The sequence below is a fragment of the Calypte anna genome, chromosome 14 (genome assembly GCF_003957555.1).
Source record: "Calypte anna isolate BGI_N300 chromosome 14, bCalAnn1_v1.p, whole genome shotgun sequence".
In the NCBI taxonomy this organism is placed as follows: Eukaryota; Metazoa; Chordata; class Aves; order Apodiformes; family Trochilidae; genus Calypte; species Calypte anna.
This window is the reverse complement of record NC_044260.1, coordinates 9,123,333-9,142,796: the sequence shown is the minus strand read 5'-3', so window position 1 is coordinate 9,142,796 and position 19,464 is coordinate 9,123,333. Positions and strand designations below refer to the sequence as shown.

At 38.7% G+C, this 19,464-nt stretch overlaps 1 protein-coding gene across 1 annotated transcript in view; it reads left to right on the top strand.

Moving 5' to 3' along the window:
- The window catches only part of SHISA9 (shisa family member 9), a 161,133-nt gene that overhangs the window by 124,758 nt on the left and 16,911 nt on the right, over positions 1-19,464 (top strand). Inside the window, exon 3 of the mRNA XM_008490341.2 lies at positions 17,498-17,653. Within this exon, the coding sequence (XP_008488563.2) occupies positions 17,498-17,653 (156 nt within the window). The remainder of the gene's footprint in view (positions 1-17,497; positions 17,654-19,464) is intronic.

Below are 19,464 nucleotides of genomic sequence, written 5' to 3'. Positions count from 1 at the left end.
AGATTACACCAGTGGCTGAGCAACGAGGCTCCCCAGACTAGCAGAAAATGAAAAGGCAGCAACCTTGCTCCTAGCAGAATAACTCACTTGTTACAAACCACAGCACCTGTTTTAACCTTTGCTCCATAGAAAAGCCTCATATTTTATATCCTGAAGCACATTATGTATAATTTACTTGCATAAAAGTACTTTGAAGAAATAGGTGTTTATTTCATTATCTCTTTCTCAATTTTAGGCTTAAGTGGTAATGCCTTAAAGCAAGCAAAACCTCTCAAGCTTGTTTTAAAGTGAAAAAGCACTGTTCCCTAAGGAAACCTTGTTAGGAAGTGACAGTAGTTGACATTCTAAACCAAACAAACACTTGAATACATCTGCAAGACTCAGTGCCTACAATATCAGAATTGTCCCTCACCTATATTCCCTTTATCATAATAAAGGTTGGGTTCTTCCACCAATCTCTAGTGAAGTGAACTGATGCATGTACAATAAATTACAAAAATGCCCATTGTGCCTCTAGTATTTTGTGAAAAGAAATAGCTAAGCAATGGGTGCTCATCCACCCATGAGGGAAATAAAACAACAAAAAAAACCCCAAAACACAAGCCATAACAGAGAAATCCTTAATTCTCTTCTTAGTGAATTTCAAAGAGAGCAGACAGAAAAGTCCTGTTACATTTTTCTAGTCTTGCCAAGGCCAAACTGATTCATAATTGGCACTTAAGCTCTATTTATCTGCCTTCTGGGTCTGTCTCCAATCTGAAGAGTGAAAGATCTTGCAATTTATTTCTATAACTTCAATAAGTGTTGACACACAGAGGAGGCATTCTTATGGTATTTATTCTTGAGACAAAAGTCTCACAGTTGTACAGCTTTATCCATCTTCCTCTGATTGCAGGAAAACTACAGTTTTGCCACAGCTTGGAAGCAAACCCAAGTTTCTTCCATTGGAAACATTTGAATAAAACCCTAATAAAATATGGGGAGACACTGGATACACTTCTAGTTCCCAGGTTCTGTGTGGCTATTTCAACATTAACACTGATAGTATTCAATGAACTCTGCACAGGGTAAAGGTACAAAATCTTTTTTTCCCCCTAGTTTTCTGCAAGATGAAGAATGAATGAGCATTTAGTAATCCCAACATAAGTCAAGTGGAGTATTCAGAGGAAAAGCTGTTCTGGTGCTCTGTCCTGGTTTTGTATTGATAGAGTTCTCTACTTTTTATACTCAGATGCTCACTGCAAGGACAACTGCTATTTAACAAAAGGCAGACTCAGTTTCAAGCATTTTTTTTTTTTAATTTATTTTTTCAACTTGGATTCCCCTGAGTGCTAGGGGATATAACAAACCTTCAGTGGTTCTCTGTGGATATAAGTGATTATCCAAAAAAGGAACTTAATCAACAAGATCTTGCTGATTAAATCAAACAGAGGAGTGGGGGTGTTACTTGTCTATATACTTCCTTTACATTAAGAACATAAGCTTTATTATAGGCATCTGAGGTGCTGGCTACACAATCACATTGTGTGTAATGGTACTGAATGCTGAAGGGCTCAATACAAAATGTGTTGTATCAAAATGGCAGACCCCTCTGTCTTGAAGACCTTTTTGCTGATTCCTTTCTTCTGAAGATTTGCCTAACTTGATTTTCATTTCCAACTATCTGATAAAACAAGGCTATAGGATATCATCATACATTTAACCATTTCTTTCCATTGAAAATGGAAACATTCCTACTAATTCCTTCCTGATATATTATTTAATTTCTAACCCTATCCGAATCCACTCTTCAAGGCTGGTGCAATGACCAAACATGAGCTGCTGCTGAGGCCGCATAGGTGTTCAAAATGAAAAAAATATTGTTATATCATAAAAATTCTCCACCTGCAAACGCAAAAAACACTGGCAGAGGTAAATGAAGTGTTTCCAAACACATGCTAGATACACTGCTGAAATTGCAAGTCTTTTGGTTATTTCACCATGAATACACAAGATCACTGTGGTGTAGGTACTGGACTTCTCAGTCCACTACTACTGTTGGCCTTGGAAAGAAAGAAAGAAAGAGAGGCAGTAACTCTACTCATCAAGCAAAAGAATTACTACTGCTATCAGCAAGAATCCCCTTTAGGTGAAACATGACAGTTGTTTAAGAGATCTCAGAAAGATTACATGAAAGATTAGAACATAGTCCAAAAATCGATAATTAAGATACTGAAGGGAAGATTAAATGATTGCTATAAGATTTATCTTTAATTATACTGGAAAAGTACCATTAACCACACTATTTCTGGCTGTAAATACAGAGAGAATTTCCCTGAAGTAACATTGATTAAAGTTGGAGGTAAAATATAGTAATGACAAAAGGAAACACATTTACAGCTTATTGAGTTCCTGTGGGAAGTTTGAATAATGATCTATTATTGTAAAATAGATTATTTACAGCAACACTCTATGAGAAGCAATAGTTCTGACAGAATAAATGCCAGGACATAGCCTTCGGTCACAGAGGAAATTCACAGGCATCCAAATATCAGAGCTCCCAGCAGGCTCCCCTGGGGCAAGGACTGCCCCTTTCTCCACCTGGCAAATTCTTACCACATCAGGAATAAATAAATAATGATAAGACTGAATGGAAAAGTTTTTATAATAATCTTTGTAACACTGAAAGACCTAATTGCTTCAGTAAGCTGTGCAGGAAGCTTCCACACCGGTAACAGGATGGGGATGAAAACCTGACCCCATGCCTGGCTCCTGTTGGGATTCCTCTGCCTAGAATTTCACCCACTCCTTCCAGGGGCTGCTCCTTTATGCTGCTATAAATGAAAGCCTGAAGGATACTGGGCCCTCAATGCTTGACTTCATTTGACACTAAGACAGAGAAGGCTGAGGCTTTGGCTTCTACAAGTTCTAGAGGAAGATGCAATTGACATGTAGAAAGGCTGTTGCCAAAACAGTTTTGCTAACAACAAGAAAAAAAAAGGACAGCATACAAATTATATGCATGTGTGCCTGGCAGGAGTCCATAAAGCCTCCTTCTGGGAAGATTTTCTGAGAAAGCTAAAGATGCGTTGGGCAATTCATTAAAAGTAATGCATGTGGAGTAATAGGTTATTAACTAGAAATGTCTGAGAATAGAAGGATCAGTTTTACTTTTCCTTTTGTGCCTGTGCTTTTGTGTTTGAGATGAATAAATGCACTGGGAAAGAATAGTGGGTGACAACAGTCCAGCTAATAAGGAGACAGAAATAACAAAAAACCCCAATATTATAAAGAGACATAAACTGTGTCCCCTCTTCAGATTGCCTTCAGACAAATTTTACTGCAGGCAGGTAGGATTGGGCAGGCAGTCAAAATCTGTTCTAGGTGCTGTTCTGATGCCAAGAGGTACTTGAGTTCAACAGCACTGCTAATGAACATCACTGCTAAACAAGCTGTCCCAGTCCCCTGTTCATTATTTTGTACAAGCTGAATATGGTTCTTAAAGGAACTTGTATTTGATGAAGTGGCTCTGTAACAAAGTATGGAAACCCAGCACCCCTTTATTTTTGTTTGAATATCAATTTATCAGGAGGAAAAGGTCCCTTTTTGAAAGGCTTCTCACATTCAGTAACCTATCCAACATAACCTGCTGAAATGCTAAGGACTATGAGAAAACAGCTTTTATTGGGATTCTAACTCAAAAAAAAAGAAAATCTGTAAGTCTGAAATGTCAGCATTAGTACATCACCTCATCCATACAACTATCAGTGAGAAGGGTTATACACCAGACACAAAATATTGTTTCTGTGGTTTAATGAAAGACAGAACTAGAGCTCAGGAAACTGTCATGGGGTAGCAATCACTCCATCTTCAAGACAACAGTGAAAATATAACCCATGACTGCTAGCAAGGGACTCAGAATTAATTTAACAATTAATTTTTATTCACTGGGCTTTGTGAAAAGGGTTGTTGCTCTCGGTCATTTTCCAGTGACCATATTATAAAACACAGCTCTGAAAGAAAAACTAACAAGAAGTTGGTCTTAGCAGGAAGGTCAAAAGAGAATAAGGGGTGAGACATCCTCAGTGAGGTATGGGGCTTCTGCGTGACATTAGGGCACACTGGCAACGAGGAGAGCAAATAAACACACAACATGGGAGCTGTCTTCAGGATAGAAAAGGTACTGGGAATCTAATCCATCAGCACCACATTTGTAAATTAAACAGCGATGAGGTAGTACTACAGAAGATACACTGAATTACTGCAATTCTGTTTATAAATATTGGCCTAACTCCATTAAAGTAGGTGTTCATAAAATACATTTAGACACAGCTTTGGAAATTGCCTGATTCTGCTGTTCCTGAGTACTGGCACTTTCACTGGGAACAAAGTAAAGGCTATCCTAAGCACTGATCAAAACCTTGTTCCTAAATACAGTACTTTTCAAAATACCAGACCCAACTTGTCACACTTCTGCCTCAACTTACAAAGTATAGAGTGCACCAAATTTTAATGAGTAAGAGAGAACAATGAATAGAATAGTAAGCAGAGGTCATAAAGGAATATGTAGAAGCTGAGAGACTTCATTAAATCATTAAAAAAAAAAATTCCAAAGAAAAGAAACTGCCGAACAAGTTGCTTATAGAGGCCACTAACACTGTGGGAATCCATATACCAATCACAAAAGCTGGACACCTTTTATTTTTCACTGACTTAGTAGCAAATAAAAGGGAATAATCATCTTCCACTCTTTCTCTTGTTGCTGTGCCACAGAAGGGTGCCATGTGCTTGTCACTTTGTCTTCGCAATTCAAATATGTAAATATGAGAACAGAGGAGAAAAGAAAGTGGATGGGAAGTGTGCTTGGTGTGATCCCTCTCAACACAGCTATGTCACTGGAAGTACACCCATTCCTGCAGCTTGGCATTGGTGCTGTTCCTCAGGACCAGCAAGTCCTGGTTATATCTATTTTTACCTACGTCAAGGGGGAGCAACCTGTGTGTTATGTAATAGTCTCCTATTGCTGGGATGGAATGAGAGACCCAGAAGGCCTTCCCTGGCCACATTTCCAGCATATACAGAGGTGGCAGCCAGTCCATTGCAGCAGTGGTGCTGTTCTGGATCCAGCGTACCTCTGCCTGGGCCAGGGTGCCAGTGGTGCCTGGCAGAGACCTCAGCACCAGTGCTGCTTCTGGGCACTGAGACAGCTGGGCAGGAGGATGGCTCCAGAGGCAGTTATCTTGTCTCTCCAAACATAAGGTGGGCACCAAAGAGGCTGGAGATAATTTCATGGATCTGTATCCCAATCCTGCCTGCAGTACAGGTACCTGCAGTGCAGGTGTTTTTCAGGGCAATGTAGCACAACTACAAACTTGAAGACATGGCTGGAGATGCCACACAGCCAAGTGTTCATTCCCTGCACAGATCATAGGGAGGCAGAGGACACAGAAAGAGGTCTATAATATAGAAAAGATATAATAGATCATGTAGAAAAGAAAAAAAGCAATAAAATAAGTAAACACTCTGAGAGAAAACTGGCAACACAGCACAACTCTCTGGCAGGAAGAACTGCAGGCCTTGGATTTACCTCTGGCTTAGCAGTAGGAAAGAGGATGATGCATAAGCATGGGCATGTGCCCTTGGGATCCTGATCTGACAAAATGGTCCCTGCTGCAGTGCTTGCTGATAGCAATAACAGCAGTGTTAATGTACATATGCACTAAAATGGAGAAGTGCAGGGGACCTATGGCTCATAGCACAACAGTTCACACAAGCTCACGTTCTCAGCATCACACTACTAACCCATTCTGATTTCCACAACTGGTCAGGCAGAGGCTTTTCCCAGCCTTCCCTTCATGTCATCTGCATATCTTGATGATTATTCTTGACTAAGCAACTTGCCTAGAATAATGTAGCCCATTATGCCTTATTCTCAGAGGAACAGAGGGAACTGTGCCTCGCCTACTGCACTTATTTTGATGTCAGCTTTCAGTACAGACTATTTAGAACAAATTATATGCATTTTGGCTAAAAGTTTCTAAGAGGATGGGCGATCTCAAGTTTAGTTCAGGTGGCTGAACTCTTTTAAAAGCCATTGAAATGTCCCTCTTCAAAGCAGTAGGGATTTTCTCATTTATTGAAACATATGTTCATCATTGTCCCTTTAACAATAGTTAGCATTCTACAAAAGGATGTGAAAATGCAAAAATAGAACTGGGTCATCTTTATGCTGCACATCAGTGTATGTGCATGGACGTTATTGATCACAGAAATTAGACATAAGAGGTTATTAAAATAACATGGGGGTTGAGACAGCAGCTATCACAGTTGCCTTTTAAAGTTTAAAGTTTCAAAATAAAATTGTGAAATGTTAAAATGCATTGAAATGTTAAAAAGGAAAATAATGTTCCTGTTTATACAGGACTGCCTATGTCCTGTATAACTGTGGAAAGCCTTTGTCTTTCATCTCTCTCCTCCACTCTCCTGTCTGCTTGGTATTTTCTTCAATTGCTCAGTATGCACAGCATCAGTAGAGGATCAAACAATGGGAGGACAGAGGAAGTCACTTCATATACTTCTCAATGATCCTTAAGATTATTCAGAATACTAAAATTAAATGGCATTTGGTAACATGATGTTCATTTCCTAACAAAACTTCACTTTAAAACTAGGAACAAGTCCCTTCCCAAAGTTAATATCTGGGTGTTAACTTCAGGAAAAAATGGAAAATAGAAGATATTCATAGGTTCAGAATTTTACAATTGTACGCACCAAAGTTAAAGTATTTTTCATAATCTATTTTTTTCTATTTTCTCTGATGTCTAAGCATGAAAGTTATCTTACCTCTTGCTGAAATGCCATCAGTGGGCACACTAGGAAACAGGTGGGAGTAATGAGAAAGTTACAAACAAGGAACTGGTTTGTGGCCAGTGTCATGCAGACAGCAAGAGTTACAGCCTAAAAATCTGCCACACAGTGGCCCCAGTGCTGTGACTAAAAAGACCAGGGAACTCTGCAAGCTCCAAATGCATTCCTCTTCTCAAAAATCAAAGAAGTTTCATATTTTATTTTCTTTCTGATGGAAATGTCAAGCTCTTTCAACAGGATATGTGTTTTAGTCAGATGGCCTGTTCGCAAAGTACCATGACAACCTCTTTCCTAGGCTGCATGGTTTGGAGTGATTTAAAGAAGATGAGTTGGATACTTATCAGCTTAATATTGACTCTTCTAAGATATACTTAGTCTACTTTGCTTGCATCGTTAGACTTCACATTTCACTTCATAGGCCTAAAGTAAATTAAATGGATTAAAAAGTAAGAGAGAAGTAAAGAATAAAACATTTTCGCCCCCAAACCTAGCATTCTTTTTTTCAGAAGATGCTAATTGTCATCTTCTGTCTCACCTAATTTCCTCCCCTGAAGCTCTTGTGCATACATTTAAATAAAATAACAGTATTGAAATAAAAATAAATAATTTGAGTCTAGCTAGTAATTATTGAAATCACAATGTGGAAAACATTATAAGCAGCTAAATTTTAAGCTATTACTCCACATAAAGGGCCAATCCAAATTACTGTGGCTCTTACGAATGCTGGCTTACCCAAGGCTTGGTGTTGATTAAGAGAGAACCATATATAGGACTTGAAAATACTTCATTTCTTGCTTAAATTTTAACTATTAAAAGCTAACACCTGGAGATCCAATGAACCAAATTGTCCCTTTTAGAAGACAGTGCTTCTTCACTAAAAATGCAGTAGTTAAGAAACTAATCAAAATTAGCATCAGAAAAGGGAGGTGGTCACACCTAAGGACAGGAGAGGATGTTTCAAGAGCACTTGGAAAAAATTATAACACGGTTTTCCTTGATGGCCCAGAAGAACTCATCCTACACACTCTGAGAAAGGACTTCAGTTCTCTAAGTGCTGTTAATTTTAAGAACCCCCCCAAAGGATGAAGGCCCGTAAAACCAAAGGAGCCAATTAAAATAGTTTAGTAATAATTTAATTCACTAATTAAGGGGCAGGGGACAGGAAGGGAGGAAGGAATAGAAATAAACAGTTACTTTATTAAACTTCTTACAGCATCTAGTCAAAACATGGTCATGAATAACAACTAATAAAGATCTGTCAAGATGAAATGTAGTTAAACCTAAGCAATTTAATTCCATGACAATGTAACAGGTCCTTTGTATAGAGGAAAGTTGTAAACATAATAAATCTTGATTTTTAATAACATTTCAGAGGCTTTTTCTAGAAGGTAGGTGCAAAATGGTCTAAAAACATCATTCAGAGAATAGTCCTCAGTGATTCATTTTTTTTTTTGAAATGGAAGAATACACTGTCCCATCACCTGCCTCACTAATGAAAATATTGCACAGTATTAGAGACAGAATAAATCCCTGCAGAACTCTGTTTGTTCAAGGTATAGATACACTTAATAAATTTGTGGACAACACCAAGATGGAAGGGGTTTTAACTGGCTTGAAGGACCGAATTAGAATTCAAAAGAGTCTAAAAAGTCGGAAAAAATCGTGTGGAAGAAAAAGGGTGCATCCCTATTAAATAATATGCAAAGATCTACTCATAAAAATGATCATCTATATGAACACAGGACAGGAATATGACAATAAAGAGCAATCTGACATAAAAGGATCTCTGAGCTTTAGGGGAATGAAGGCAGAAATGCTTTAACAACCCCATGCTGATGCCACAGAAGAAATGGCAAGCTAGGATGTGTAAACAAGTCAGATCCTACAAGATCTGACAAGATATGAGATACCAAATCCAGAAATATGTGTTCAGAAAGGCTGGATATCTGAGACCTCTAATCATTCTCTATGAGAAGACTGAAAGCATTCCTATTCTGTAGTGCAGAAAATTCAAAATACATAAAATGCTGCAGCACAAGGGACAGTAATCATCTACTCTCCATATCCTTGGAGGATAAGAGAACTAATGGACCTGAACTGTTTTGAAGGAAAAGGAGAACAAAGTAGGTATAATAGGACAAGCTCTCTAATGGTGAGGACGCCACCGGAATAGCATTAGCACTGGACCAGATTGTGCATGTAGGCTGGGAAGCCCCTCACTGAAGGCTTTTGAAAAACATGACTAACATCTATCAAAAGCAGAAGCAATTCTTCCTGAGAAGAGGATGGGATAAATGAGAAAATATTTTGAACAGCTAATCATTAGTATTTTCTGTGATCCTGTGAAACAAATAACACGGTCTCTACTCCATAATTGGTAAGTTTTGTTCTCTACTATTCTAAAATGTAAAAGATGATGGCTACTTCTCTGAGAACAGATTTCTAGTTCTTCACCAACCTGCTGAGTTCTGTCTCTGAGTTTTTGTTTGCTTAACAGAGACTAACAAAACAAAATCAGCCCTGATAGTAATAAGACTTCTGAATACGGATCAGGAAAGAAGAGATCCATAGTTTTATATTACAGCTTCACTGTAGCAGACTGATATATTTTCATTGCTAGGGACTCTAAAAGAATAAACTAAATTATGCCAGAAAGGAAAAAAGCACACTCTTTGTTATTGCTGCATCAGGTATATCAGGACAGAGTAAGCCACTCGGGTACATTTAGGTCAGATATATAATTAAAGAAAATAGTTCTCAAGCTCCGCATTAGCTAGATGATCAGCTACTGTAATTTTCCCCAGTCTTTGCTGAGTGAAGGGGAACACAGGTGAGTGACTTCCTTCCAATTTTAACTCTTTCTCTGCCTTAAATCTTAACCCTTCAATTGCCTTTGCCCATGAATAAAGTGAGAATCCTGCAGGCAATGTTACCCCTAAGCAATAGGCAGGAGGTCACCAAGTTACTGCTTAGACATAATAATAATAAATGACAGGAAAACGGTAACATGTTTGTTTTTATAATTTTTATACTGTTTAGTCTTTTACGTCTAAACAGTTGGTATACTGGGACAGCTGATAAAAAAAAACTAGTGAATGCCTGAAGTAAGGGAATTTTTAATATATTCAAACTGCATAAAAATTCACACCTATTGATCATCAACAACCATTACACTAAGAGAAAACAATAAATAAGGCATATAAACACATTTAGAAGTAACGCTAAATACTAGACCAGGCACATTTCCATTAAGTAAGAGTATATTAATTGTTGGAAGAAAATTAATTTCAGTGAATGGCAAAACAGGGAAAACAAAATGTGAGCTGCCTGGTACATCCTAGCAGACTCTTTCTTTCTGTGAAGAGGTATAGAATTATTTGATTTGTAAAACACCTGATACCTTATGGGAAAGTGTACAGAACATTCTTCTGGGTCAAAAACCAAAATATCTGTCACGTAAGTCAAATTTGCTGAATTTATATTTTCTTGATTTGCATAGCTAAGGATATTTGCAGTGCTGAAAGTGTGTATAACTGGTGGGTTTAATTAATTTCTAAACTCTGCTACTTGAGGCAAAAGATGAAGGAAACCAGAAACGTGGGTGGGAGTGTGAACACAGCACCACTCCCTGCCCTCCCACAGCTCAAGCATGGGAAACTGATATTGAAAGCAGGATCTTGGCATCTCGAGTTCATCTGCTTATTGCCTTCTTAAAGGTTATAATCCTCTGGGAAGCCACAATGGGTTGCTCTAGAGAAGATTATGATCTCACAAATCCTATCAGAGGATTATAAGTATGTCAGGGTGTGAGTAATTATGAAGGAATAGCACACCTTCAGAGGACACAAAAATAACCTTCATAAAAGGAGATACTGTGTCACATAATGAAAGTCTACATGGAAAACCAATGTCAGGCTGCACTGCTTCTGCAAAGCGAGAGCCCAGAAAATATTACCTGAATGTCAGTTTGGCTGCACAGCATGGAGCCCCAGGGAATGAAAAGCAGAAGAACGAGGCTTCCAAGCAGTTTAGTCACAAGGCCACTGATATCCCACTCCCACCCTCCTCGGATGGCAGCAAAACAGCCAACTGATTTCACAGAACTCTGCTCCTACACACTTGGAGTCAAATCAGAAACAAGGAGCCCAAACCTGAAACACGATGAAGGCCCCATCTCCTAAATCACTGCAACCACAGAGAATTCAGCACCTCATAGCTTCAGAGAATTCATGTAGATGACAGAAGGAAGGTTCCATCACCAGGTCTTGAATTTAAGTGATAAACAAAGATGCAATTGTCTCCTTTCTCTTTTGTAACTTGTCACACAGTTCGGAAGAGCTTACGGGCATAAGGTTCTTATATATATGTAAACAATTCCCATAGATTCAAACAAAAAACGGCAGCAGTATATTCAGTAAGAAAAAGGGCCTTTTACAGGAGCATTTTGTGGACTTAGCTGGCAGTGTAGCCCCATACCTCTTTGACCATGTTACTGTTGTCTTTTTTTTATCTTTCAACTCCCCCTAAAATCATTATTCAGAGAAATATAAACTCTGACTTTCACACAAATAAGTGTCTGAAGGATGTAGATAGAAAACTAAAGGGGTGAAGGATTCATATTATTAAAGTAGTGATGTCCTCATCTGCACTCCAAAGAAAAGTATTGAGAATGAAAGTTCAAATATTTTCGAGTGTGTGTAAATAGCACTGCCTTCATCTGGCAGAAGCACAGAATTCCAGCATCTTGTAAGAAAATTTGGGAATGTTGCCATTTAAAAATGGCACAGGGCACTGCTTGAGCAACAAGAGCACTTCAATTGCACGGTTCACTGGTATGTCTCTGCAGTTTACCTCTCCTGCCAGAGTAAAGTCAGTTCTCCTAAGATATACATCAAGGGCAGAACACTGTGGATATTGTGACCTGGCTCCTTTCCCATGTCCAAATGACTGACATCGTCTCCAAACATCAGCTCATGAATCTCCCTACTATAATGCTTTCTCATAAAGACTGCATCTGCAATAACCTTGTTCATAAGTGTCTCAGATTACATCAACAAGGTGCTAAGAGCTGCTATACTACCCTATCTCTTGCCAATTTTCAGCTTGAACCAAAAGGAACTTTAGTGTCAGGCAGCACTATAAACCCTGCTGATCTGTAGCTGCTTGTGGCAGGGGATACACTGCCCTTGCCCATGCTCCATGCTGTCAGCACAGCCCCTAACACAGCTGTGTCAAACAGTTTAATATCTTTTTTAATCTGACAGCGTAACTGAAGATGTTCCTGTGTTCAGCATTTTTCTGTTTGGGAAGAAAAAGGTTCTCCTCAGAAATCCACCAAGGATATCCATATGTGAAAAACCATGCAACCTCTAGCAAGGAAGGCAGCAACAGAGTAAGAGGTTAATGTGGGCTGTGAGCAGAAACCAGACAGCATTAGGGTGTCAGTGTGCTGAGACACTCCCGTTCAGTGGCACCATGGAGAATCAGAGTACAGCATGCAGCACGGGGCTGACTCCTACCACTGCCTGATAGGACAAGGAAAGGCACAAGACAGTATGTTTGATGACAGGCATTTACACTGTAGACTGTCACTTCCATTAAACAGAAACATTTTTTTTGCTGGATGAAATGCCATCCCACTCATCTCAGATCCTTTTTGTGATGGTGATTAGACGGGGAGGTTGTCGTGTTACAAGAATGTTTTTGTGATACCGTGCGGAGACAGAAGAGATAACTGGCTAGCATAAATTGCCATGAAAAATACCTATTGTCTAAGAGCTATCACATTTAGAGAAAATATGACTACTCCCATGATTTGTACATCACTGATGAGTAACAAAAATGCCTGCATATCCCAAGGGACAGAGACTTATTAGGGATGACTTACAATACCATTATATACAGAACAACACAACTGTATGTGTTACTGAAGGTAGAACCTCATCTCAGAAGCTACATTGCAAGGCTACAAGTATTGAGAAATGGCAACAGTAAAAATCAAATTAAAAGATAGCCTTGAAAAGATTATCAGACAAAGAAAGACTGAAAGGAGTGAAATTATGTACTTGAAAAAATCAATTTTGACTTTCACTGCAACAGGAGGCTTAGTCTCATGAATGGAGAACAGTCTTATTATCCGGGTAGGAACTGGTCTGAAAGGAATTAGTTTACTGGCCCAGCCAAGTTGTTAAAATCCTACAGGTTTCATCATATCTGGGATTTTCCAAAAATAGCACCTGCAGTTTCTGTTGGTGAGGTTTGTAGGGATGTGAGTATGCGCAGTGCTGGATTAGCTAGTCTTATAATTAAGTATTGCACACTCAAGAACAAAGAAGCAAAATATGCATATTGGTGGCAGTGCAGTTATGGATGGGAGGGGAGCAATTTTATACTGGTATTCTCTAATCACTCAGATCTATCCTGTTTTCATAGCTATTATTTTCAATTTTAGTTCAGGGCCTATCTTTTTCTCTCGAGTATCTGAAAAATGCTTAGCTATTATTACATTTTGCTCTGAATTTCCCCTCCCCTCCTCCTTGACTTCACGGTCTTCTTTTGTCTGTTTTGTTCTTATTTCTTTTGTATGTGTGTCTGCAGGTGGCTTTTATAGCAAAATCTCATTCTCCTTTCCAGCCCTTCCCCCATCCTCTTCTGTTTTGTTACTGCATTGCCTGTCTCATTTATTCTTTTCCTTATGCTTGTAACTGCTCATTTACTAATAGATTCCATTCTGTGCCTATGGAGGTTTTTTTTAATTATTTTCTGTGTCTTCAAGCACCAAATCACTGACTTCATTGCTACAGAAAGGAACAAATCCCCAAGCCATTCAAAAGAACAGGTTTCTCTCTCCCCTAAAGTGGAGGATAGTGGCTGAGCTTAAGGGACATTCATGGCAGGTTGCTGGCTCTCAAACAATGAACAATCTTATTATTCCTATCAGCCTACTAACATCCCTTCCTCTAGCCCTGAGCATTTCCCATAACCTGACAAGAATAATCAATCTGGGTGAACAGCACAATATATTCTAGAAACAATGCAGAAAGCAAAACAAATAAAAATAGTTTTGGAGGTCTTGCTCATCTTACCACATTCATACATGTGACCTTGTTGTGTCAGGTGTTTCCACTAGGGTTCTTATTTGTACTTAATAAATGCTGAGATGCCCATTCCTTGATTACTGAATGAAATGCATAAATTAGATATGACACCATCTTAATTGGATTGAGTATAGCATAACTACAGTAACCTACTTCATTATTGTTGTTGTCACCATGATGCACAGCAAAGCAACTCCAAAATTCACAGTCAGGGAGAGATGAAAACAGTCCAAAAAAGTATTTTTACTTGAAAAATGCAGTAAGCTGTTAGATGTGACATGTGGGTAGAAGTTTCAATTGGACAGGGTGAGCTATAGAGTTAAGATAATAAACAGATAACACAATGATCAGTCTTCTTCAACTACTGGGACTGTGATCAGAGGCTGATGCCTTAGCCACTTCCAAAGGCTCATTGCTGGTAACTGGGACCAGTTTTTATACCTATGAACTGGGTTTGGCACAGCTTTACTTCCAGTTCTTATTTTCTGCTCCATTTGCTTCCCACAAGTTTTTTTCATACCTAAGCCTCTTAAGAGGATAACAGTCAAAAGCACTCTTCTACATCTGAAGACCCGTTTTGTTTTTCCTTTTCCCTGTATGTCTCACTTTCTGCCCAGCTGACATCTAGCACTGGTGTGGTGAGCTCCAGCTGGCTTTATCAAATCCTTCCCTTTGGGCAGGTGGTAGAAATACAGAGAGCAAACTACATCCAGAGTGACTCCTCTAAGTCAGAGTTTAGGAAGCAGCCTGGCATTGTATTTCCTTGCTTCAAGAGAAAATAATGTTGTGAATATTGCAGATTTTTTACAGTAACACCATTGCTAACCAGGTCTGACTATTCATGCTAGAAGCTGTAGCATGGTTTTTTTTGACTCTTTGCAGTGATCATAAAATGTCTTTTCAAAATATCTTTTAAAGATGAATACATACATTGGCACTGACATAGTGCAGCTGGTTACATGGTTGTACCACGCTGGACAAAGTACTAGTGTCAGGTTGCCAAAAGTAATGTATCAGCACAGCCACAGCTTTCTGTTTAAAGTTGTCCCCATTCAGTGAAGTCAGCTATTTGCAAATACCAATCATACAATATCTGATTTATAAATATAAAGGATTTAACTTGGCACTAGAGAGGTCAGTGACAAAGCTGGCAGGGATTTTTCTGGTTAACCTTTCCTCCATTTGAAAACAATTTGTGTATCCCAAAATATTTTTAACAATCCAATAGATTATTGTTATTATTCACTCCCCAAAGTTTAACACTTACTATTTTTTCTAATGTCAGGAAAAAAGGCAGAATCTCAAATTTGACATTGAGATGTTGCTGTCGACAAATTTCATTATTACCTGAGAAAATCTTTATTGGGTACTGCTGAGACTGGAGCAGTATTTACAAGTGTAAGTAAACACTGCCCAGGCCAATACCTTGTGTATTTACAGAGGCAGATGCCGCAGAGGAGGCAAGGCAAGTCCTGTTCCAGACCTCCTGTTTGCTGACGGCTGAGCCTGGGCTCCCCCCAGTGGTTTGACTCACACTCCCCATCCCCCTGTCTGCTGCACAATTTGCATTACACTATTGCTACTTCAATTACGAACATTTCCTTAATAGCATCCACATATAGATGAATTTACCCATCATCATTACGTTAACTATGTGTGGAGAAAACAATGTAAGTGTCCCATTTGCTCATTTATTTCTAGAAACCCAAAGAAAAGGAACCAGGTCACGCACAGTGCAGTGAGCAGCAAACAAATGCAACAATCACCACTTAGGGCCACTTAGACTAAAATTTAGTAAGATTCAAATTTAGATAGCTGCATACATCCATCTGAGATTTTCCTTTTACTCCCTAAAAGTCCATTCCAATGGGAGTCTCTTAATAAACAGGAATCTTTCTTCAATATATTTCCATGAACTTTGCCAGCGTTTGGTCTTTTGCTCAATCTACTTGGTGCAGATAGCCAACTGAGTAAGTATTTTCTATTCTACCTTCTATGTGATGACTTAGGCTTGTAGAAAGCACCTGGGTATGAGTAAGGGGCACTGGGCAGTCAGTGCAGCAGTGAAACAGACAGTTCTGGGCTGTCAACAACACAAAAGAGAAGCCAAAGATTATTTGGAAATGGAAAACATATTTCTTTACATTTTCATAAACACTGGAAGAACCCAACCCCAGCAGCATCAGTAACTTCGTAACAACACAGTCTGACACCGAACACCTGGACAAAACCCAAGTACAACTAGTTAGTCTTCCCCAGCACACTTCTGGGGTAACATTCTTCACTACATTTAAAGAGATGACTCAGTAAAAATGATAGCTCTTTGACAGAGGTAGAAAAACTGTCCTGGTTAGCTACACCTTATTTACACTGTTTTTGCAAGTCTCCATAGCTGCCAGTCACTGTGGCAGGGAGTGTAGGAATACAAGTGCTCACAATGCAGTCATCACAGGGAAATCATGATGTTTTGACAGGTTGAAAAGTAAGAATTGCCTCGAGGGAACTGCATGGTAGTAGCATCTACAAAGTGCTGATTTACATCTACTCAGAAAAATATTAGTGAATGTAGTGGTAAAAGGCTGACACCTTCCTTGTATTAGGTCCCACCCATGCCACTATCTTTAGAACTGCTGCTACCATAATAGATCTGTGCTTGCATTTCTCCTCAAGAGTATACCTGTAGACACAACCATAAAACAGAGTGCAGAATATTATCCTGACCAAAATTTTTAAAGACTGAAATCAAACGTTAAAAACAGCTCATAAATTATGGTACCTTAGAAATAAATATTCTCCAGGCCATATTCTCCACTATAAAGGAACAAATCAGCTACAAAATGGTTAAGGGGTAAGTGCTGGTATACAGAGGCATATACCATACAGAGGCAGTAATTAGGTCTTGCTTTTAGTTATGTCTGCTACAGGAAATATTACCTTGGTATGATATTGTGGTACCTACTGTCAAGGAAAAGGAGAAAACATAAGGACAAAGTGTGAGCTTTGAAGAAATTACCTAATGATAGTCATGAGCCAAACCTGCACATTCTGCACTGTGGGGCATATCTACAGAACACAACATAATGCTGTGCAAATAAGCAAGCTGCTTCTGGTACTAAAAGCAGTGTAACTGCATATATGCAGCAGCCTGCCTGAGCCTATTTAAATTAGTCTGGTTATTTAACTGCACAGACAGAGTGATACTGCTGCCCTGTATTCAAGTTACCTTGGAATAAACTTCTAGTTTTGGTTGGTATCCTAATACTGCAGCTAATTCAGTCTTTATGTTGGTGTTCCATTGTTTTGAAAACCCTTTTTCTTTTAGCTCAAAGATCTTTTTTTATTTATACAAAAGTTAGCATATACTGCTACAACCATTAGTCAGCCTTTAATCATGCCACTAACTGTCTGAAGTAGCAACTTCCACTTCGTAGTAAATAGTGCTTTGTTGCATTAAATCTCATGATGTATCACATCTAATCTGGACTCTGTAATGATGCTAAAAGCTTAAGACTGATTTGTTTTTTCTTAATGCTTGTCAATTTTCCTTAATACAGATCCACCACAGATGAATAACGTCATGCCAACATCTCCCCTCCTTCCTCAGATGGCACATCAACATTCATATCCCAGCCTGGGACAGATCACAAACCCATATGAGCAACAGCCCCCAGGCAAAGAGCTTAACAAGTACGCCTCTCTGAAGGCAGTCGGTAAGTAAGCAACACGACGCATGACTTCTCCTTTAGATCACTGTGCTGCAATTGCTGTTGTCAGTTGACATTCTGCTTCAAAGTTAAAAACAAAGTCTTGCTATTCTGGACTACTTTGTTGGTAGAATTTCATATAGAATACCATGTAAGTAGGAAATGCATTAAAAATTAATAGGGGGACTAAAATCAGTGATAAGAGAATTATATGTAAGAATTGGTGATTATATCTGTGTCTATACATGCACACAAAGCCACACCATAACAACTGTACACCATTTTTTCAGCAAGTTTTACCTGCTACATTTGAATATGTACCTATGCATTTCAGTGTGTATTTTGAGTATCTATCCACAAAAAACAGAGAAAAACATCAGATATGTTACAAATTTAAAGCATGTCATCTAGACACCTGCTACATACATCAGAAACAGATGATACTTGTGTGTTTCTGGAGTGAGCTTTCACATTTTCTGCACAGTGTGCATTAGTAGGTCACTGGAGGAGGATTCTGAGGCTTTGTGATTTCAAACACTTTGTACATCTTTAAAGCTCCTAATAAAGATCTCAGTGGTGGCTTTTATCATCTTAAATTTCAGGCCCCTTCTAGACAAAAATAAACTAAGAAGTTGGTGTGTGTGCGGGACAAGGTAGAGGATTGTCTGTTCATAAACAGCTTCTCACTACCCCTTACTCAGCTTACTCATTTGGATGTGAATATCATTTCCCCATGAACTCAGAGCAAGATTATGCTGCCTATTTCTAGACAGAGCTATTTGGCTTAGAAAACAAGTAGAACCACTGAGAACATTCTGATTTATAAATCTAGTAATCAACAAGCCAGAAAAAAAAATTCTCCACAAACTAAAATTGCTTTATCCAAACTTCAGGATAGCAGACCTCTAGCAAAGTATAGATACAAGTCCCATCTCAAATAGTTTAGCATCAGCTTGCCATGTTTGCTTCTCACAAGCAGCATTTATTAATGTTTATAAAAGAGAAAGTTTAATAGCTTTCTCTGGAATTTTGAATGCAGATGTGGTAGCTTTATAATGTCCTCTTCCAAAGGAGATGCTCTGTAATGATGTGGTGATTACCACAAATTTATGCACTGATATCAGGCTTGTTTTTCAGATGGCAATTTAGGTCAAGGCAGAACTTAAGCATAACGAAACTTCTCTTACCTGCCCAAGAACCACAGATTGCACTATTTTAAAAATGTTATCAAATTAGAACTGAGATATTTCTTGAGTGCCTGAATACAAGATTTTAATGCAGCTAGGTTATAACTATACAGTTAAATCAACCCTGAAATATTGTGCACTTCAGCTCCAGAAGTTGTATAATGCCCCTCAGAGTCTTAAACTAAATTAAACATAACTTTCAGGGACAGTTTCTTCCAGGAGGATTGCACCATCTTCTCTAGCCAAGTTTTAGATTCAGGTGAATTTTAACAAGCACAAAAGTACTTCATTGTTATCCAAACTTCTCAGCAGAAAACTATAGAGATTGTGAAACTGTTATTTATACCCTTCTGTCTGAACTCATGGAGCAACAGTTAAATCTGTTCATTTTTTTTAACCACTTGTAGAGTCTCAAGGCCTTGATTCCTCCTAAGAGGCACCTCTGGAGTACATTCCAAAATCACAAAGCAGTTTTTCCATGCTGCCAGCCAGCTGTGGGTTTGTGACCACGGTGACATCAAGCCAGCCACACTGCAGAGGTCACATTGGTTCTATGAGAGCTCTGAGAAGAACCACCATCTGGCTTGCATCCAGGCCCACCAATATAAATTTAACTTGACATCATCTTTC